The 23087-nt window shown below is 38.4% G+C and overlaps 1 protein-coding gene across 4 annotated transcripts in view; it reads left to right on the forward strand.

Annotated features, from left to right (window-relative positions):
- The first annotated feature begins 243 nt into the window (after window positions 1–243).
- b3glctb (beta 3-glucosyltransferase b) overlaps window positions 244–23087 on the forward strand; it is a 29271-nt gene continuing 6427 nt past the window's right edge. Inside the window, exons 1-14 of one of the 4 annotated variants that reach the window (XM_041800545.1) lie at window positions 244–384; window positions 3215–3252; window positions 3352–3391; window positions 4049–4158; window positions 4852–4937; window positions 8576–8652; window positions 8757–8842; window positions 8974–9110; window positions 11479–11542; window positions 13347–13463; window positions 16294–16363; window positions 16999–17112; window positions 20880–20979; window positions 21374–21493. In XM_041800545.1, coding sequence (XP_041656479.1) covers window positions 324–384; window positions 3215–3252; window positions 3352–3391; window positions 4049–4158; window positions 4852–4937; window positions 8576–8652; window positions 8757–8842; window positions 8974–9110; window positions 11479–11542; window positions 13347–13463; window positions 16294–16363; window positions 16999–17112; window positions 20880–20979; window positions 21374–21493 — 1220 coding nt within the window. In that variant the 5' untranslated portion in view covers window positions 244–323. Of the gene's footprint in view, window positions 385–3213; window positions 3253–3351; window positions 3392–4048; window positions 4159–4851; window positions 4938–8575; window positions 8653–8730; window positions 8843–8973; window positions 9111–11478; window positions 11543–13346; window positions 13464–16293; window positions 16364–16998; window positions 17113–20879; window positions 20980–21373; window positions 21494–23087 lie in introns of those variants that run through there. The other 3 variants (XM_041800546.1, XM_041800548.1, XM_041800547.1) reach the window with 3 other exon arrangements.

Raw genomic sequence — 23087 nt, forward strand, 5'->3', positions numbered from 1 at the left:
ACAAGACATTCGTGGAGTGTCCTTAATGAGATTGTCTAGGCTACGTTATTTAGATCTAGTTTCATGACACGTGACAAATTGCTGCCTCGATGTATATACATGTATATTTATACACGCATATACACGTCTTAATGCAATTGCTAATATTGATGTCTGTCTTTTAAGCTTCCATAATAACATGTTGTCCGCTAGATGTCACTGTGTCCCCCCATTAAACAGTCAGTACACAACGCTCTACCGGTACAAGATGTAGCCAACCAGTTTCTCCGCTTCGCCGCGAATAGACGGTGTTTTCTATCGCAAAAAAAGCGGCTACTGTAATCATGTCACCTCAAGGTATGGTCAGCGGATGCAAACTGGTCGCAGTGCTCATGCTTTGGCTCGGTAAGTTGGTTCCCTTCTTCACAGAGACAGCTTCCCCCTTAGCTAACAATCATCCGTTGCTTGAGCTACACGACCAGAAGAGAACGGATGGTACTTCCGTTTGGCCTTCGAAATAAAATGATCCGTGCAGGTTTACAATACAAAAAAGTTAGAGGTTGTTCAAATGCATCCATATGTATATTTTACAACGACAAACAAGTCATTTGAATCATTTTTCAGCGGTGCCGTGGTGTTTACTCTGCTGAAAAAAATACAAATAATTTTACCGTGATACTAGGAAAATCATGACAGGAAATGAAGACTTCACGTTGAAATCTTGACGAATTAGAAATAGAGCTCGCTGCAAGTTATCTCTTTTGTAAACAGAAATATAGTGGCACTCTTCAAGTTAGATATGCATAAAACATTACCCTGGTTTTTATTTTTATGTCGCCTGGTAACGTCTCTGCAAATAAAATGACACTTTTATAACACGACCTGCTGGGGGAAATGATATCAAGATATTCTTGCAAAACAGAAATGTCATCAAGATGGTGAAGCTTTACACACCGTTGAGTTAAACCCAAAAAACGTGAATCAAACCCTAGATTCATATCACATGCATGAACAAAATGCCTGTGACATTTTGACCAAGGACCTAATATCACTGTCAGTCTTTCATGGTAACTTTTGGTGTTATTGCTGTGTACCTTTTTCACCTGTTGACTCTTTTGGGTATTTGCTGTGCATGGTAGTTGCAAAAAATGCCATGAGGTAAGAGGAACCAGCTGCAGAGCTCAGGGAGATTGTTGCAATGTACAAATCTGGGGAATGCTAAAAATGTCTGCTGCACTGAAAGTTCCCAAGAGCACAGTGGCCTCCGTAATTCTCAAATGGAAGAAGTTTGGCAGCACCAGGACTCCTCCTAGAGCTGGTCACGCAGCTAAACTTGGTGATTGGGGGAAAGGGCCTTGGTAAGAGAGCAAGATCCTGATGGTCACTATGACTGAGTTCGAGGGATCCTGAGAAATTTTGGCTCAGAGAACTGCTGTTTACTGGATATTTTGCTTTTTAATCCACAGAGATGGTTGTGTGTGTGAAAACCACAGTAGATTTCTGGGAATACTTAGACCAGCCTGCCTGGCATCAACAGCATTGAAAGTCACTTAAATCACCTTTCTTTCCCATTTGGATCCAATCATATGGCTGCGTCCATTGCATTAAGGCACAAAGACATGGTCAAGACGATGTGCTGAAGTTCAAAGTCTGCACCAGAATGGGGAAAAAAGGGACTCAGATGATCGTTGGTGCCAGATAGGCTGGTCTGGATTTTCAGGCACAACTATCTCTAGAGTTTACTGAGAAAATCAAAATCTACACCTGAGACACCTCAGAGAATCACCACCTTATCATGATGAAGCCATTTGTATATCCCAGTGAATCTGGGAGCTGTTGTCGGCAAAGAGCAGTTCAAGAAAACCATCATGATTCTGAGTCCACTGGTTGGGTCCAGCCCAAAAAGGCAACATGGAGTTGCCACTCTATAGGCCCATCACCTGCAGGGATAGTCTTAGGGTCAGGTGCATTGCAGACTGGTCAGCAGGCAAGGGTGGAGGACTGGGTGTACTGACCCCCAGCAGTGCAAACTAGATTTTGGCACGAGTGGAGTCACCTTTCTGGTGGGTGAAGGAGCCTGAGTTGGTGCAGGAGGTGAACGTTACCGCTTAGATATAGTTGGGCACTCCTCAAGGCACAGCCCTGGTTCTAGAACCACACTCCTGGAGTGGGGCTGGATGTTCTTTTATTCTGATATTGCCCATGGTGAGAGCCGTCAGGTGGGTGTGAGGATACTCACAAGCCCCCGGCTGAGTGTTGCAGTGTTGGAGTTTTCCCTGGGGAGAGGGTCGCTTCTTTGCAGCTACAAGGTGACTGTCTGACATCAGTACCTTTGCAGTGAATGGCAGTACAGAGTGCACTGCCTTCTTGGAGTCTGGGTGGGGTCCTTGACATGGTACCTCCTGGGGACTCCATTGTTCTTCTGGGGGACTTCAGTGCTCATGTGGGCAATGACGGAGACAATTGAAGTAGGGTGATTGGGAGGAACAACCTGCCCGATCTGAACCTGAGCTGTCTGTTTAAAAAAAAAAACACTGCTCATGAGTCTACTACGTTTCAGACAGCATCGGTATAATGAAAGTGTATCATACTCCAAAAATATTTATACTTTGGAAGCTTTAGTCCAATCCATCCATTTTCTACACCGCTTATCCCATTAGGGGTCGCAGGGGGGCTGGAGCCTATCCCAGCTGTCATTGGCGAGAGGTGGGTTACACCCTGGATTGGTCGCCAGTCAATCGCAAGGCTGACATATAGAGACAGACAACCGGGCACGCTCACACTCACACCTACGGCCAATTTGAGAGTCATCGTTTAACCTAATGAGCATGTTTTTGGAAGTGGGAGTACCCGGAGAGAACCCACGCGTGCACAGGGAGAACATGCAAACTCTGCACAGAAAGGCCCTGACCGGGAAGCAAACCAGCTTGCTTTGAGATAACAGCGCTAACCCGTGCAACACCATGCAGCCCGGAAGCTTTAGTGTATATATATATTCAGTTAGCTTGGTTTTTCTTCCAAAAGCATTTCATCAATGTATTCATATATAAAACAGATATATTATTTGATTTGCACTTGAAAATATTTCCCATCTCTTATAATTTGTTATTCCCTGATTAATTACCAGCTTCATTAACACATTACAAACTTCAAACCTGCTCATGCCAGTATAACTAACTCATGCCTTTTGGTTGTATCATGACAGCAGTATTGTCTTTTCTCTTGTCCCATCCAGGTCCTGGTGCTACAGTCAAACACACAGGTGGCGCTCATGTAAGTGTCGGCCCCAAAGATTATCGCTGTGATTATTCTCCATCATGACACTCGGCAGCGTGTGTCACACTTAACAAGACTCTCTCTGACTCCTCACAGGCAGCAGAGCGCCAAGAGGACAACACACACCGCTCTGTTGGTGAGTGAGGGACCAAAACAGCAGATGGCACTTTATACTTTTGTCTGAAAGGCCAGTAGTGCTCACATGTAGGGTGTGAAAGCACCACCAAACCTTTGAGATTTTTACACAATCAACAAAAAAGTTAGAAAAAGTTCATAGCCTTCTTGGTGAGAATATTATGGAAATATCAATACAATAAATGTTAGATATTAGACAGCACTAAGCAGCCTTTGAGCCTAGCTTAGCTAAAAGACTGGTCAAAGAGGAACACAGGTAGCTTGGCCTGGTTAATGCAACTATTTATAATTACCAGCACATCCAAAAATCAGAAATCTTGTTTTTTTTTGTTTTTGTTTTTTTTATTTGTTTTGTTTTGCTTTTTATTGCATAGAAAGCTGCAAGTTAAAGTTTCAAGTGTATGGGACTATTTCTTTGTGGCATGCAGTGACAGTGTTTTAAGCCCCAGAGTATCTCATCAAGGACAAGAAATCAGTGTATTTCCACAATTTAAGTGTAAATGTTGTTTTATCTAAAAGTAAATCCCTTTAAATGATAAGTAAGAGAATCATTTGATATTTGTGTCTCTCTTTTCTTTGCTTTTCCTATTTTGTCATGTGTTTCCTGACTTCTTTTCCTTGTATGTTTTGTTTTTTTGTTTTTTTGTTTTTTACATAGATTTGGAGGAGGTGGTGTTCGTGATCCAGAGTCAGAGGAACTCCTACCATGCCCACCGAGCTGGTCAGAGGAAGGTGGAGATTCTGCAGCAGGCAGCTGAACTGGGGAAGGTAACATTTAGCAGACAGAGGGCAGCTAAATTATCAGTTCGTTTTACTCATAGAAATATCATGGTGAGGACCCCGGCCTTCATCCTTGCTTTAAAAATTGGCGTGCATTGTTTAAGCAACTGACTTGTGTTTGAAATGGGGCTGTCAAGAATAATGGAGTTAATTGCGATTTATCAAGGTCCGCCATTAGTGCACTTTTTTATTGCGATTAATCACATTTTATTGTCCCTTTCAATACACTTTAGTTAAATACAATCCACAGTGATGAAAAATAAGTTGACCACTGCTCCTTTATGTCTCATTTTTCAAAAAAAAAAAAAAACAAAAAAACAAAATTACAGACAGCTCAGTGGAAGTTAAAGTCATCTGAACCTTTTTAATGTTCTCATTTCATTTTCAGTCCATAACAAGTTCCTTTTTCTGCGGTCAACTTCATGTTAGAATGAAGTGGTTATGGTTAAATGAACTCTACCAATAAAACCAAGTCTGTATCTAAAGAGAAAGTCACTTACCCTTAGTTTAAAAATCCAAGATGACACAAAAACAGTTTACATTGCAAAATATTGCAATTTTAAAATACGATAAAAAGGTGCAATTCGTAGCGGCTCACTACAGAAATTCTGAGATTGATTGCGGTTAAAAATGTTAATCTTTTGACAGCCCTAATTTGGAACTGTTCTTGATTCCCTCCAGCATAACCAAAACCCCCTTTCCCAGCTGAACAAGAACAGCCCCAAAGCATGGCTTTACCCCCCACCATCCTTCCTCAAGGTATACAGGTAAATACCTGTATATCGATGTATTGTTAGAGGGAGTATTCAGCAGTCATAGTGCTGTTTCCTGCATGACTGTGAACAGTATTTAACAGGCACCAATAGGTGTCCTTCTCACCACAGAGCTCCACTATTGAAGCGGAGATGAACCAAACAGGACCCTGCAGGGTGGCTGTGAAAACTAAATTACTTTGGTCCTCAGAGAAATGAAATGACGGCCATATGGACATGACAGCCTGCAGTCGAGACACATAATTGTTTATTTTCTTTGATGGGAAAGGGCTCTGTGAAAAGAAGAGACGAGTCATTCAGTGTTTGATTCTTTGTCCAGCCTCATTTATAATCCAGAAAACTCTCCCTGATAGGAGAAATGGCAGAAGGCAGTCAGCAGGGAAGATTTCTAGAACAACATATTAATAATAAAAATCTATTCTGAAATCTTTATTTCCCCTGACTATTGAAAGGAAGAAGATGTGTTTTTTTTTTTTTTTTGTAAAGACAGAAAGTATGCTACCATTGTAATGATCACAATGACATTTCTCTGCCTCACATCCTCTCTTTGGTTGTTGTCATGTAAAGCCTTAGTTACAGCAGCTGCTGTAAATCATTCAGTTACAAATGCTTTGCTTGTACATGCAAGAGAAAGATTTCCCACCAACAGTGCCTGAATTTGTCATATCTCTGACTGCACTGATTTGAAGTCTTGTGCTGCTGGTGGTTTTAATGCATCAATTTCAACCTGACAAACAAAAAAAGAATCAAGTTGATAAGAAACTCCAAGTTATGAAAAACGAACTAATATAAGCCTAGAAAATCAACAGATTATCTTTGTTTATTGTTCTAGGCTAGCCCTAATACAGCATCCTAATATTGGTTTATTTATACATTGATCTTTTGTATGAAGGCGTATTATGTTGGGATGCTCTTGATGAAAGAAAAAGGAAAATTATGTTAATTTTTACAAGTGGGTCCTAGGGGGTCTCAGCTTTTCTTAAATAGGGGGGCCTTTGGAATTAAGGTTGGGAACCACTGCTAAAGGCTACGATAAAATACAATATGACATGACATCTCTGGAGATTTAAATGCATCAGACCTGCATGTTGCTGAAACCTTTACTGCCTATTGTGGGTTTCACAATGACCAAATTTGGATGCATACAAGTGTGCAATTATCTCTGCATGTGTAGTTGTTGTGACAGACTGTGATGCAGCAGTGATCGGGGTTGTGTCACAGCTAGATTGAGCTTAATTATGGAGAGCTGATTGAGTTGTGGCAGGTTGTGCGTCAGACAGTTTGTGACTGACGCACAACCTGAGTCAGGTGTTTACTCTGACTGAAGGCAACTGTCAAAGAAGGTCACAAAATCTTACATACTGACAGCTTACTCTTTCATAAATGTTAGTTTCCTTGATGGTAGATTGTGCTGGTTAGAGTTATTTTGAAACCAAAGTCTACACAATGTTGACATCCTGCCCCCTCTGTGTACCAAAACATGTATTTAACTTACACTGGCCTCAGTCTCTTTCAACATCTTAATCAGTTTTATGAACATGGGAAACCACAGACAAAAGGATAGTTTGAATCAGTTAATACCATTATAATCTCGTAAATGCACACAGTAGAGAAACCAAGTATGTTCCATTAATAAAATAAACACAAATGCAGTGCATTTAAAAAGTATTAACCCCCTTGGATATTTTACTCTTTATAAATTATATAATTTTTTTTTTTTTTTTGTAAATTGGTAAATACAATTTGGCTTTTATGACAAAAATGTTCAAAAACACCTCTTAAATGTAAAAGTGAAAAAAACTTTGTAACAGAGAAATGTTGAATTAATGAAAATAGTAGTAATAGTAGAATGTAATATAGAATAAGCACCTTCTTTTATGGAAAACTGCCTAAGTTCTGTCAAGTTGCACGAGGATTGGGCATGCACATCCTTTTTCAAGTCCAGCCACAAATTCTCTATTTGATCGAGGTCTGAGCTTTGACTCAGCCACTCCAGAAAATTCCCCTTGTTGTCATTAAACCATTTCTGTGTAGCTTTCCCTGTATGTTTCAGGTCATTGTCTTGCTAAAAAATAAATCTTCTCCCAAGCCGTAGTTGTCTTGCAGACTAAATTAGATTGTCCTCCAGGATTTCTCATATTTTGCCGCGTTAATTTTACCCTCTACCTTTGCAAGTCCTCCATTGCCAGCAACTGAGAAGCATCCCCATAGCATGATGCTGCCACCACCGTGCTTCACAGTAGGGATGGTGTGTTTGTGGTGATGTGCACTGTTTGGTGTCAACCAAACACAGCGTCTTGTCTGGTGGCCCCAAGCACCATGTTGGTCACATCAGACCAAAGAACTTTCTCCAAATTGACCATGGAGTCTCCCTCATGCTTTTTAGTGAACTCTAGACAAGATTTAAAATGTTTTCTTCAACATTGGCTTTCTCTTTGCCACTCTCCCATTAAGCTTTGACTGGTGAAGAACCCTGGCAACAGTTGCTGTTTGAGTCTCTCCCATCTCAGCTGCTGAAGCTTGTAACTCCTTCAGAGTAGTCAGGTGTCTTGGTGGCCCCTCTGAAGCCCCTGACTGTCATTTTTTTTCATATTTTTGGCTATATTTACTACTGTGTCAAATCCAGATTAAGTCATTTCAGTTTTTTTTAAAGGGCAAATCAATTTTTTTAGTCTGCCTAGGCGGTAGTTACATTTACAAACAAACAGCAGACAGGAGGGTGCCAGACAAAGACAAATGTCAGTACATTGACAGAGATGGTCACGTTGTGTCTCTGCCTGTGCTATTAAAAGCTGCACAGAGATTCAGAAATACTTCTACATGAGTCATTTAATGAGGAGGGAGACGTTTAACAGCAGCTCAATGCACACAGGTGTTGTTACTCAAGATAATACTGCAGCAAGTTGTATACTTCATGTGTTATTCCAAAGTAAAACCTTCCCTGAAAGATGTGTTGCTTTAAAGACACACTGACTGCTACATTTCGGGGTTTATTTTAACCAATAAAAAGGGGTTTAACACATATGTTTTTAATTTGTGCTGTTATTTGTACAGTAACATCACAGTGTGAAGAGACAAACACCCTCATATGGTGCCCTCTAGTGGTGAAAAATTAAAACCTTAATCAAATTTTTGTTTATGATTGCCACTACAGTAGATTGCCACTCACCTCAAACAATTTTTCAGTTTTTCAACATTAGTGGGTATATTCTTGAAAAACAAGAGAGTTACCAGTTTCTAAAAGATATTTTTCTTTCTTAAATAAGGTTTTCCATGCTGCTTATTGAACACAAAACTTGTTTGATCTGGAGAAAATAGACTTATTAAAAATGTGAGGATAGGTCTTTTATCCTTGGAAAATGTTCTGTATCGGTCACATTAATTATGATATCAGTTTTCAGACTTTCATGCATATTGATAGATTGAAATCCAGGTCTTTTAGAGATGACATTCACATTGACAAACACTTTATTAAGTTTGTTGAAATGCCGGCAAACAAAAGAATGGTGCTGAAAGTATTGCTAATTGTTTTCTTTTGGGCACAAAAATACATTTTGACCTCAGTCTTGTTCACATTTTGACTCTCTCTTCCAATCCCTCCGTGTAAAATTCAATAATTTTGTTTCATACAGGGATCTCCAGTTGTTCTTCTTCTCCATGAGCTGTCGGAGTACGACGGGGACTGGAGCATACTCCCTGCACTTCCTCAGTGAGTGTCAAACCATCATATTGACATGATATACAAACTCATTTTAATCAGATTAATTACTTCTTGTTGATTTTCCAGTCTGTCTGCCACTTATGGTCACTCAGCGTCGTGGTTTTTCTTCATCGAGGAGGAGACCAGAGTCAGGCTGTCTGCTCTGCTGCACGCCATCAACAGATATTCACTACAAAAGGTAAGATATAAACACACAAGCATGCAAGCATTGTCCCTCTTGATGGTGATCTAGTTAGAGTTAGTATTAAACATTCTGAAGAAAATAACACATCAGCCTGCCTTGTTTCATATATTTTTTAAATCTCACAGGAGTGGTTTTTGGGGAAGCGTCTTCATGACAAAGAGGCCTCCATCATTCACCACTATGCCTTCTCTGAAGACCCCAGCTCCTTCGGTTACCCTGACCCTGCAGCAGGCTGGGCTCTCAGCACACCGCTGCTCCACAGGTGTGTGCATACAAGAGGATTAACTCGTCTCCCTCTGACATTGTGATAGAATTTCAAACTTCAGAATGATTCTAGCTGAATAAATCAAATGATGTGGATACCTATTTCAGAACCACAGCAACAAAAAATAGAGTCTGTAGCACCTATTTCTCGATCATTTCTTGTTTTCAGTGATTGAACATTTCAGTTTATCTCCTACACATTGCCAGTGTTTGTGTACTGGAACACATTTTAGTGGAGTTTTCCCCTTCTACACACATTTTTGATTAAAAAAAAGATGCAGGCTTGTTTTAAAGCTTTGGTGCTTTTTGATACTACCAGTCACAACAGAGATTGCATTATAGTCAAATGTACGATACAGACATGTATCAAAATATCCAATGTGTTGACAATTTACACCTTTCTTTTTAGGACATTAACAATAGTTCTGCACAGCAAATAAGTAGTCAAATTAACATGGTCAGAGTTAATACAGACACTTTTACAATGTGTATATGGGTCCATAACACCCAGTGTTCATTTAGAGTCTTATTGGAAAGAATCCAATAGTGCTAAATTTAACACATTCCACAAGTTTCTATAATGCTCACAGGTTCTGGGTTATATTAGCACTTTGGAAACTGTTGTATAATGTTCATTTTTAACTCTCACTGTGTTATTTTATCATGTTAAAGTGTACTTTTAACGCTACAATGTGTTATTTCCTTTCTTTTTTGGTGTAATTAGAAATGCCTACATTATCAGTTCTTGACATATTTTAAGAGGAGGAGTATCCTGTGACTAAAATGAGATAAAGTGGCACACTCTCAGCCAGGCTACACTCAGTGGATAACTTCACACATGGTGCAAAAGCATCTAATATCAAAAATAACAACAGAAACATGAGCAGCAGTAATCACTCTACAAAAAGTGACATTGAAACACATCTGAAACAAGTCTAAACACTATGCAAAAAGGCATGATGTGAAAATTCTGCCCAAGTATCCCAAAGAACTGAAATGGCTTATGGAGATGAGGTACTCAGATATCAACACTCCTGTTTTTCTGTGTGTATTTTTTCACACACTGAAGAAAGGCCAACTGCAGAACAACCTTTACTCTATAGGGCATGGACTAGAAGAGTGAGTTATTTATCATATCATTAACCTGGTGTTACAAAAGAATAAAAGATGAAATGGAAGGGCAAGCATTTATTAAAATTCAATATAGGACCCTGAAATTATGACCTGTTATCTCCTGATCAGAGATAATAGTCTTTAAAGAGAATCACACAGCCAAACACAAAAAACATGGTTTAAAATTAAAATTTAAAAGACTGAATGGAATGTTAATTTACTTTTGATTGGGTATAATTACAATCACTCTTAATACTGTGATAATAATAATAACAGAAGGCACACTTTTCATGTACTGTGATTTGCATAAACACAAAGGCAGACTCAGAGGTTGGATCCTGTTCCATTTAAGTTGTGTTTTGGGCATTCAAATACCAAGGACTGCATTTTAATACTTAGTCCATAGTATGTATGAACAATTCAGTGATGATCTGATATACGAAACCACTTGTCCGCTTGCTGTGGCTCGCAATCCTTATATGCAAATCCTTATATGTCCTTATATGGAAGCTGCTGGTGATAAGAGTGTATGGGGGTAAATTAATCACAAGATAAGAGGCTAGCGGTGCCTCTTCAGCAGCTTTTATTCCCTCATGTTGTTATACAAAAAATCTTTAATGGACAAGCTTGTTTACTATTTAGCAAGTAAATCTGAACTGAAATAACTCCATTCAAGATGACAGGTTACAAGGGAGTTGTGATGATCTGGATCTAAGATCTGGCTCTTTTTGTGAGCAACACAAGTCAATTCCTGCCCCCCCCATTTTTTGTGTTGTTTTAAAAGATATGAAAAGGTTAGATGTTACCAAATTAAGGGTTACCAAAAGACAGGGCTGATCTTGATCTCTAAAAAGAGCCACAATTCCCATCACTCTGATGGAGGTGGACAGAGATGAATAAAGCCATGTTTTTTGATTAATGATAGAAGACTACTGCATATCCTGTAAGTGCACAGGTTGACTTTTGTGCCTTTATGCAATATGTTCACACTACCAAAGCAATCAGGATGAAGGCATCCTTAGACAGCCTCCATTTTCAGCCTGAGCTATTGGTTTTCAAATTGTTTTTTAGTGTGCTTTAAGGTGCATCCACACAACGCATTAAGGATCACTGCTATTGGAATGCCCCAGATGAATATAAATCCCTGTTAATGGATTGTCTAAAAGAGTTGATAGTTTAAGGACTTCCAAAACCTCCATAAATGAATCTGCTGATGCTCTCTTGTTAACACTTTTCTCTTCCTTATGTTTCAGACTTGCTGCGAGGGTCCAACATGAACATTTGAAGTCAGATTTCACCATAGATTTAAAACATGAGGTACATTGAAAATGTTTCCATGATATTTTATGATACTCTTTCCTTTCACTCTTGTGACGTTTTTTTTTTTTTTTAGACTCTGCCTCAGGTCCAATTCTACTTTAACCACCTTGAAGAGCAGAGCTGGTGTAATCTCTCAGGATGCTTGCTGGGCTGCTCAGACATTTAACAATGACAGACATTATTTCTTCAGGCACTGACGCTCCTTTTGTTAAAAAAAAAAAAAAAAGCCCCTGCAGCTTCCTCTGTCTTGTCTTTTATGGATCTTTTTTAAATGCATTTGCCTAATTTCTCCATCGGTCTTAATATTTGTGTATATGTGTTTGTTGTTTAGAGTAAATACACAAAAGTCGATGACATATCTGAAGAAAAAGCTATAAAAAGTTGTTGGGAAAATTTAAGAGGCACAAGATGTTTCTCTTTTCTATTTCATCTGTATTTTTTTTTTTTTCAACGTTTTGACAAATGTGCAAGAAACTCCTTAAAATTTCCTGAAAGTATCCAGGGTGAGCTGCATGTGGCAGCACAAAAGGTAGATTTTTCCCTACCAAACTTTCTTATACTTTTTTCCTTTCTGCCCCTAGGTTTCTACATGAACTGTGTGAGCCACTGTCTAATTGCAGAAAGTAAAAATTTCAAGAGATTACACTGTGTGTGGGGGGGTTGATGATGTTTTTATCCTGCGACTGATGCATGACTGCTGCAATCTTGTCTAAATTAGCTTTATATTAATATGTCTTTTTACTCGGAGCGTTAATTAAAAGACAGAAAAAAGTCATTTAAATGCCATCCATTGAGACAAACTGCAAAACAGAAGTAAAAAGAAAAACACAATTAAAAGAAGGAAAACTGTTTACAGCATATTAAAATAGAATAGAAGCCTTTATTGTCATTGCATGAATACAGTGAAATTGCACATGCCCCTCCTAGCAAGAACTGTAAAAACACTCTTCGTGGAAGGGTAAAGTGCATGAGTATAAAAGTGCATCATTATAAAGTGCATGAGTAGTTGGCACATTTCAGGGGGCGCTTTGGTAACAGAATGTGTAGCTTATTGCAGGAAATAATTGTAGTAAAAGATAAAACTAATGTGCACACATCCAGGTAAAATGCACACGGGTGAAGGACAAGATAAAGGAAATTCCCCCCGCACTGTCCAGCTACTGGTGACTTTATTTTGCATAAATGTAGTCATTTTTTTGTAAGTAATGTAAAGAATTTAGTGCAAAACATCTACATATATTATCTTTGGTTAAGGTTTTGAACATAGTTACAGTCCATGTTCCTAAACAGCTGTGAGAGGATGGAGCACTTCTGATAGGGACAAACAGGCTTTTTGAGGCTCTGATCCCACAATCCCCTGCTGCATTTCTACCCCCTCCAACTAGAGCCTTTTTGTCTGTCATTGTAGCTTGCATATCACAGCATGGCAGAGTGGCAGAAAACACTCATTATGGGTGTGTGTTTTTAAGTTTTCTTTGAAAATTTGAGTTTTTGTTTGGCCGTTTTAAGAAGCACATTGTGTTTCACAGCTTTCATGGAGCGTAAAATTAAAATGTGTCTCCTTTGCAGTTCTTTAAACGTCCCTTGCGCTGTAAACTTGTGTAGATGATTTAAACTTTGTGTGACAGATTGAGTTATTAAGATGTTCATAGCTGCTAGGAAATTATAAATTTCCCATTTTCTTGTTTTATTGTCTGGCCCGTGTGATGCATTGCTGCAAAATAATATGTCACAAATCTTTTCCACACTGTGTCCCCACAGGGGCATCATTAATCTGCATGTGTGCCTCTGTTTTCTCCAGATTGCCTTGTTTATTTGGGAGGAAGGGTGTGGTCCAAAGCTAACGGCAGTTCCAGAGTTTTGCACAGAAGCAAGAGACGACTGTATCACGACATTTACAACCTACCTGCCCTACTGTGTATGTACAACCTCCATTTATTGACATTCACAAAGCTTTGATTAGAGCAGTGGCTCCAAACCTGGGGTCTGGGACCTCCGGGGGGGGGGGGGGGGGGGGGCAGGACCCTGTCTGCTCACACATTATGTGTTAGGGCCAACCTAAAAGCTAAAAAGAATGAAAAGAATCTATTAATTTTTGTGCCAAAACATCAACATTTTTGAATTTTTTTTTTTTTTTTACATTTTAGAGATAATGAAAACATATATTTACAAGGAAGCAAACTCAGAATTTCAGGGTTCAAAAGGTTGAAAATTTACAAGAAAAAAAATGTGAAATTTCCATGTTTAAAAAGGCTTAAATTTTGACAAAAAATATTACAAGAAAGCTGAAAACAGTGGTTGGATTTTAGACTTGTCTAAAAAAATCTACGTTTTGATTAGAGTACATTTACAACTTTTGAAGAAAAAACATTTTTTTGTAATTAACTTTTTAGACTTAATAATTTTGAGTTTTTTTCTTTAAAATTAACTGATCCTCTTTATCATACACCCTCATAATGATGGACAATTTATACATCTATTCTTTTTTTGTCAAGAACAAATGTATGTAGGCCTTGTATGTTAGTATTTTTTCAATAAAACAATTAAAATTGATGTTTAATTTTCCCAATGGGCCTTGGGGGGGGGGGCTCAGTGTATGAGTGGGGGGGCCCACTGAATTAGACCATGGTAATTGTTTGTGGATGTGGGCACTGGTGGTAATGAAGGTGTCTATTTTCCCATTGCATGTGCTTGCATCAGCAACTGGAAACCTGTGCTTAATACTCATTTCAGATTAAGGGTTCTCAACTGGTAGGATGAGACCCAAAAGTGTGGCCCTGGAGCTGTTTAATATGACAACTAATAATATGTATATTTATATAGCATCTTTCAAGAACAGCAAAATCTCAAAGACCTTTACAAAGGAGATGAAACAAACACAAGCAATGATACAAGTACACAAAACAGATTAAGCAAAGGGAAGTCTAAATAAGAAAGTCTTAAGTTGCTATTTTAAAGTTCTGTTAGGTAGTTTGGTGTTTGTGCATGCAGGGCTTTAAAAGTAAAAACAGGATTGGATTCTAAAATGTATGGGAAGCCAGTGGAGAGAGCACTGAATGGTGTTATGTGTGACCTTTCTGAAAAATGAGTTACAGTTGTCCAAGTGGGAGGAAATTAATGCATGAATAATTATCTCTGTCTAAGCTGTGGAAACAATGTGCCTCAGTTGAGCAATATTTCTTATCTCATAAAAACAAACGTGACTTTGTGGTGAATCAATTTAAACATAACAAGGATATTATCCAAAGGAGGAATATTACTACAAATAAGCCATCACTGTAAGTCAAGCTCAGTTAAAATAAATAACGAGCTCTTTATGTTTTATTGTATTCTGATACGAATGCAGAGATGAGTGAGCTGAGTCAATCTGAAGGCTTAAAGGACACCAGGAAGACACCTGACAGAGCTGAGAGTGATGAAGAATCATAGCAACAGTTGTTTGTCAGAACAAATAAAACACAGACAAGCACTAATACATGTTTAGGAACAAAGAAGACTGAAGAGGACAGGAGGGAAAAAAAACATGTCTTCTCACAATGTCTTGATTTATTAATTGATTGATAGGTATCTGAAATAAACAGAATTTGCTACATTCTTTTAATTTTGTTTTGCAACTTCAGAAATTGGTTTTAAAAATCAGAACTACTTCTGTGTCATCCATGTTTTGTTTTTGACCTGGTAGATACAAAAGGATGACCTTGCAGTTAGAGGGAGTGTTGCAGCAAATAACCAGCATGTCGACAAATCCTTTGGATTCTTTCTGAAAAAGCAATGTGTACTAAAACAGCTGATACAGCTGCATAGCATGCAATCCATAGATTATGTGCACAAAGCTAATCGATGCAAACTGCAGTCCCCAACAGTGTCCCTGTTGTGCCTCATTTCTCATTTGCATGTATGTAAATAAGGGAATATTTTAAGAATTCAGTAGAAAATTTCTCCCTAGGCTATTATTAGTGAGATATAATTCAGTTGTAGTTCCCTTAAAGAAGATTCAGTGAAAGTTGTGGGGAAAAGACTTATATTTACTTTTAAATAGTGGGCTTATTAACATGGTGTAGAGATGTTTTGGTTTTATGTAAAAGTGCTTCATTAAAACTGTGTTTTAGGCTATTATAATGCAGTTAAAATCTAGCTCAACGGTGAGTTGAAATTCCTCCTGTATAACTCCTGAACTCCTGGATAAATCATACGCTTTTGCAAATATTCATTATTCCCTCCCCTTTCACTTTACTTTTGAGTGTAGGACTCATGATACTACTTGCTAGTATTGTTTCAATAAAATTTTCACAGGAAGAAAAGTATTTCCTCCTCTTGAAATGAGGGATTTAGTAGTAGGACAACATGACAGATTAAGCACTTCTCATACAGCATTATTAGATATCATGGGAAAGTTTTGGGTATATGTTATGACCCACTTTGTATTCTGCACGCCCAGCGGATCAAATTACAGTTGTAAATTAGTGTAACTGTTGGTAATGTCATGGGATAACCCTGAAATCGGATTTCATCTCCAAACAGATATGAGTATTGACATATCAGGAACACGCACACATGATGAACTGTCAGGACCTCATGTTCCCTTATTATCCACTGCTGACTCAACTTTAAGCCCATTACATTCTGCACACTTTTGACCTCACACAGTGTTTGTGTTCACCTGTGGTCTTGCTAGTATTTTATATTTAGAGCATAATGCTTTTGTTTAAGGTGAATAAGGACTTTGTTTTTTTATGTCTTTTTTACAGGGAGATCCAGTTGCAAAAAAAGATGTTTTTGTTGCTGTGAAAACTTGCCAAAAGTTCCACTCAGAGAGAGGTGTGTGATATTTCTGATCACTTTTTGAAGGACATAAGAAGTACCATTTTAAAACCTCCCATCCTGCTTCCCCCTCTGTATGAATAAAGGTAAAGCAGTGTGTGTGCTTAGAGCAGACTTGTAACAAGGTAGAGATATAAAGCAGCATAAGAAGAAAATCTCAAGTACAGAAAGGTTTATGTTGAGAGAGAGCGAGGCATTGAGCTACAAGCTGAGCTCAATTATGTAAAATCTGTTTGCCCATGTGAATTTGGTTATGGTAATATGTGCTCTAATTTAGCTGTAAAATTCTCTTTGAGTTTTTTTACTACAGAAAAAATGCAAATTAAATGTAAATTACAGGACATTCAGCTTCACGTTTTACGACAGTCAATGTGTTTATTGCTCTTATTTTTTAACTGCACTTTTACTTCATAGTCAGCTGGTCATTCTGCCTGCATTAACTTGTCAGCAAAAACTACCTGTTTAAATTCACAAGCTCTTCTGAGATTGTGTGTGTGATTATCCAAAACATGATGTTTTTGTGTCTTTGTGTGTTTGGGGGAGGATAAAGAATACCCAAAAGTGATAGACTATTTTAAAGCAATTAACAAAAGCACAAAAGTAGACTGATCTGTGTATTTTTCTCCTCTCAGTCCCGGTGGTGAAAGCAACCTGGGAGAAAGATGCTTCACTGTTAGAGTATTACAGTGATGCCGCTGATGCATCCATACCCACAATCAACCTCGGAGTCCCTAATACTGAGAGAGGTGAGCTGATCGGGGACAGTTTAACTTATTCCTGCAGAATAAAATTAAGACATTAAATCACTGGGAGTTGGAAGTAAACAGGATCAGAAGATTATTTTTTCCTGCTAGTGTTCAGAAAGTCACAAGATAAAGATGTAATGTCAGCCATACATGCAGCATCACTCTAAAGATTAAAACACGCACCTGACAGCAGGAGTATATCTTTTTTTTAGATATGGTTGAAGGGTGGATGGCACCACAACTTTGAAAAAATCTCAGAAGGTGACTGGACAAATGTTCTGTCTGTTTCATTCATTACAGGCTAATCAGAGCCATGTAGCATATGACATAGTGGAGGAGCACAGCTCTGGAGTGAACTCGCCACAGTAGCCCCAAGGGTTCTTTACTATTACTGGAGCCAGTCTCTGAAACAAACTTTTGCCAAAGCTTGTCTGGAAAAGAGCAAAAACTTATTTTCTGCCAAGAGAGGATTTCAGTGTGGCTCTTTGCTTTTCCTATAATAAAGAAATGTGGTCCTGTTCTGATCAAATTAGCTGTTATACCATAGCTACGTCCAAGCTAATTGCTAAACCCGTGGCAGCCGTTATTTACAAGCTTGCGGTACAACTAAACCCTGCCTGTAGCTACCACTGTCTTCTTCTCAAAAGACTGATTGGTCAGGTCTGTTCTTTGACCAGGCTCAGTCGTTTCAGGCTGTAGCTTTTCAAGATGGATCTGCCTGGTTACAGACAAGGAATCTAGCCAATCCTTCTGCTTTGCTGGTTTTGTCTAAATCAGGGCCAAAAACTCAAGACAGTCACTCTCACTGATCGTTAATCTGAGCCATATATCTCAGAACAGAAATATACAACATAAAATAGGATTAAACATCAGTTTCCATAAGGGTAAGGGTTAAGGTAACAGGATACCAAAAGTTAAAAACCTGACCTACAATATGTGATTACAAAAAGTTTAATAAAACAGAATAAACAGTCAGCTTACAGGGAAAAAGCTTGTCCGTCATGAAAACATTATAATGCAGTATAGCTTACATAGCTCCTTTAACTGCCTGTGTTATGTATATAATAGAGCTAGGTAGCTAACGATGCTACATGTAGCTCACAAAGCAGTTACGTAAGCTATGGATGCTACGTAACCTACGTATATGAATTATCTTCATAGTGAAGTTAGCTTTAGTTCCATTTGCTAAAGCTAACTCAGCTAGAGATGGTGGCGCTATGGAGCTCACATAGCTAACGTAGCCAAAGCTAAGCTCACAAAGCAGTTATGTAAGCTATGTAGATGCATTATCTATGTAGCGACATCAGCTTGAGCAACATTTACAAAAGCTCATGTTGCTAAAGTTAAGGTAGCTATAGACAACATAGCTATGGCACTAATGTAGCTCCATAGCTAAACCTAAGCTCACAAAACAGCTATGCAAGCTACGTCGATACTTAATCTAGATAGCATCATCAGCTTTAGCGAGATTTGCTAAAGCTCACTTAGCTACATTGGCTTATGCAGTAACATAATAACGTGGCTAGCATAGCTGTGTTTGTTTCAGAAGCTAGCTACCATTTTCAGTAACTACTTCCAAAACACTTCTTTACATAATTCAATCTAGGATCAGTCCTCTGTACTTTCTTTAAATTCATTTATGAAATATTGCTTAGTCTGTGCTTTTGGCTAGAGACCTTTCACATGATAACATGCTATTCTGATAATCTGGCCTTAATGCTTATCATATTAAAAGGCTAGCAGAGGTGGGCAGAAGATTGTTCAATGACAATATAGCAGACCTTGCCCTCTTGAGTTAAAACATTGCATTCACAAAGTATCCTTTTAGATACTGGCCAGATTCATCCAGGGTCTCTTGCCAAGGCCAGTATCTCAGAGCCTCACAATAATCATTTTCCATGTGATAATTTGGTTGAGGGTTAGTGTGATTGCTGTGAAGGAGTTTGAAATTGGAAATATGTTAATAAAAGCAGCATGAGCAAGGTATCATTTTGGTTGTAAGCACACTGAGATTACTGTTAAGCTAAAAGCATGTTACATACTGCGGCCTATCATATTTCTGAAGCTCAGTGATCGTCAGCTTTAAGTGGTAGTTCAATCACTGAACAGCCACCAACATTAATGATCTTTTGTTCCCTGTCTTTAGCTACAGATGTTTTATCCTCACACACTCTTAAGTGCATCACAGCTATAAACATAAAGACAGATAAATGAAAACATATACCTAGAGCTACTTGTTTCTCTAGAGTGATCTCATGGATGCATTTTTGGTTGCCTCCTGAAATGAGCCAAACAATATCTGCTTTTTATGAGAGAATGAGAAAAAACAAGTAATTCTTGCCAGAAACATCTAATTCAATTTCCCTCCCTTGAACATACTCTGCATTCACACAGCAGGTAAGACTGGTATCATGGCAAGAACACCTCCATTTCTTTCTCCAGTCTGTTTGTTTGTCCCTCTTTATGCTCATGGGCTGATGGAAATATTCCTCGATATGTCATTTTACCTGTCCAGAACCTTTTTATTCTGTCATTTTGTGTTTTGTACCCTATCTCTAATGCATTTCAAGGATAGTGCCTGTCCTCTAGTAGCCATCTCTCCTCTGCTTATGTCTGTTTGTCTGATATAGCCAAGGTTGGAGGCATTATGTCTGAAGGTTAAAACATGATGCAAGTCTGTACATGCATGCACAAAAGGTCACTGTTGTGAATGCAATGCCACAAGAACCCTTAAGGTTCACATTCAAGAACAAGATAGCGATATCGAGAACAAGACTTATGACACAACAGACAGATGTGACTCAATGGATGTGTCTCTTCTGAGCCTTCTCTCAGCTGCCAGCTGAGAGAAGGCTCAGGAAAGGAAGAAGGCAGAACTTTCTTCCAAGTGGGGAGGGCCAGCCAACCTGGGGGCAGTGCTAACTCCCCTCATGAGGTCATGAGGGGAAAATCTGAGAATGGCTTATTTCAGCACACATTTTCCGAAAGGTGGAGAAAGGGGGTCAGGTACTTGGGGGGACTGTGGACAGTCCAGGGGCACTTATTTTTGCTAGAAAAGTGTATTTTGCATAATATGCCCCCTTTAATTGAACTTTTTTCTGTAGTTTGTGTGAGCATATACAACCCTGGTTAAAAAAAAAGTTGTGACACTGTAAAATTTTAATGATGAATTTGCCTGATGACAGACATGGAGTGTGGTAAATCCATCTGTTTTGCAAGGTTAGATTTTCCCAAGATAACATGAAATTCCAAGAGAAATTAATATCCATGCTATCGAGGAAAAATTGAAATATTATTGTGTTTGTTTTGTCCTATCTCTTTCTTCAATTGTTGATTCTATTTAGGGTCCAAGCTGCAACATTTTCATGACATAAATTTGAACTTTAAAAAAAAAAAATTAAGCATGATAAAGGCAGAGATGGTAACTCCACTTTTTATCCTGTTTCTCCACATTTTTTTTGTGATCTGGTACCAACCTGGTCATTTTTTAAACTGCTACTACTGTATAAGTTTATCTGTACTGTTGAAACCATCATGAATTTTATTTAGGTACTGTCACTTCCTCTTGATTAAATGATTCTCCAGCTTCTCTGTAAATAGTGTCTGTTTTTGTAAGATTACAATTAGACTAACTCAGACATTTTCAAGTTTACTCCAGGTCAGGAAACATGCTTGATCTCATGGGATAGATGAAGATTTATAAACTTTAAACCAGAAGTAAAAACCCCAGCCTTGGTCTTTCCTCATTTTATGTCATCTCTTTGCAGGGCATTGTGGGAAGACATTTGCAATCTTAAGGCGGTTCCTGAGCAAAGCTGTGGCAAAAGCTGATTGGCTCCTTATTGCTGATGATGATACACTTGTCAGGTAAGGGAAGAAAAGATCTTTTTAACCATAAGAATAAACATTCAGCCTAACTGCTAAAACTTGTCCTTTGTATCACCTACTACAGTGATGTGATTTATTTAAATGTTCTGCCTAAAGCTGTGCAGGTGTTTTTGTTTTTATGTATAATTCAGCACAGGTTTAGAAATCTGTCCATGTCCACACAGACCTGTGAAAAGCTCAGTCAGGCAAAATTACAGAAAATCTCTGGTATTATTTATGCTTAAACTTTAAAAAGTCTATAATGCTGGTAATGGTCTTCAATGTTACAATCCAACAAAGTCCTCGTAGGTTTCTGATGTAGTTAGGACTTAATTTTTTGTTTTGATTGATCAGTGTGCTCTCTCTCAGTATTTCGATTCTTCTCTGTGTAAAGTTTACCCAGGTTGAGACGACTGCTGCGTTGTTACAACCCAAAAGAAGCCGTGATTCTGGGGGAGAGATACGGCTACAGCTTGGTTCAGAATGGATACAGCTACACCACAGGAGGAGGAGGGTGAGGCTGAAGGGGGAAGGAGGCGATGGTGCTATATGTGTTAAGTTGTCTCCAGACTGGCCTTCTATCTTTACATTGTGACCCTACGGCTGTATTTGTGTCCACTGTGAAGAGAACTGTTACACTGTAGGTTAGCTGGTAACGAACGATGCATAACAAGTGCTGCATTCCTCTCTTTTATCGACTCAGTCTCAACACCTTCTGAATCATAAAGCCTCAAGAAAAATGCAAATTTTTGCTGAGTTTTGAACTTCAGCAGTGTTCAGTTTTTTGCCTTCCCTTTAACTTTACATAGTCATAGCACCTTTTAAGTTTGCTTTATGTCTGAACACAGTTATAGTAAAAGAGCAATGATGTAGCATTGCAAAGCCTTTAAAATGCAGCAGAAAATGTCTACAGTGAATTGAAGGAACATCTTTTATATTTCATTGATTTTCCTGTATTTATATTAGTTACCTCGTCTTAATTCCTTATTGCTTTATAAGTGTTTAGTATGTGAAGCTCAACTGGTACCTGACATCTATTATTTTTATATTTTGCTTTCTTTTACAATAACTCTCTCCTACTTGGTGTAAAGAAATGTGTCATGTCAAGGCTGCTTTTAGACTTTGAATTGAAACAGATTAACATCTGTTTTTGCCTTTGAAAATCAAGTGGTAATCCTTAAAGCTAGGTGTGGCACCTCAGTGTGTGCTGAAGATGATTTAATGTCTGATTTCTCATATACTGAGCTGGTCAAGGAGGCCTTCATTAGTATTGGTTTGAAAGTTCAGATGCAATGTTTTAAATGCTGACCTGTCAACAAAAGTAATCTGAGTAGTCTGGCAGTAAACTAAAAGCAAAAATGGAGCATTTTTATACAGTCACACCCGAGCACATTGATTTCACACCTGACATGCATCATAATCAAATCAGATGACGAGCATCCTACTAGTTTTTGGTTCTTTTTTAAAGCTGCAAGATTTCCAGTCCCTTCCTCTGCTCTGCAATAGCCAGCTCTGCCCTGAGTTAGTATTGCGCTCTAGTTTAAACCCACCTCCACCTGAGCGTCCACCTGTAAGTGCCAAAGTGGGGCTTAAGATGTTATCTCATCACTCCTCATGTAAAATAAATCTGACAGGGGTGATGAAGTTGAAATGTGATGCCAAATGTGTTATGATGAACATTTACAAACGTGAGTTGGCTGAAATTTATATACAGTCATGGACGAAAGTATTGGCAACCCTGGAATTTTTCCTGAAAATCCACCATTTCTCCCAGAAATTGTTGCAATTACAAATTTTTTGGTATACCCCTTTCCCTTTATGTGCATTAGAACAACACAAAAAACCCTCAAAAAAACCTTTGTTTGACAAAATTATTGGCACTCTTTTAAAACTGTGGGTAAATCATTTTATCTCAAGCATGTAATGCTCATTTAAACTCACCTGTGGCAGTAACATGTGCTGACAATCTAGAAATCACACCTGAAGCCCATTTTTTGAGTTTTGTGTAAAATTGTGTCAATTTTGACTTTTTTCTTCTGCTTTTTTGTGTTGTTCCAATGCACATAAAGGAAATAAACATGTGTATCCCAAAAACATTTGTAATTGCA

Source organism: Cheilinus undulatus, linkage group 12, assembly GCF_018320785.1.
Source record: "Cheilinus undulatus linkage group 12, ASM1832078v1, whole genome shotgun sequence".
NCBI lineage: Eukaryota > Metazoa > Chordata > Actinopteri > Labriformes > Labridae > Cheilinus > Cheilinus undulatus.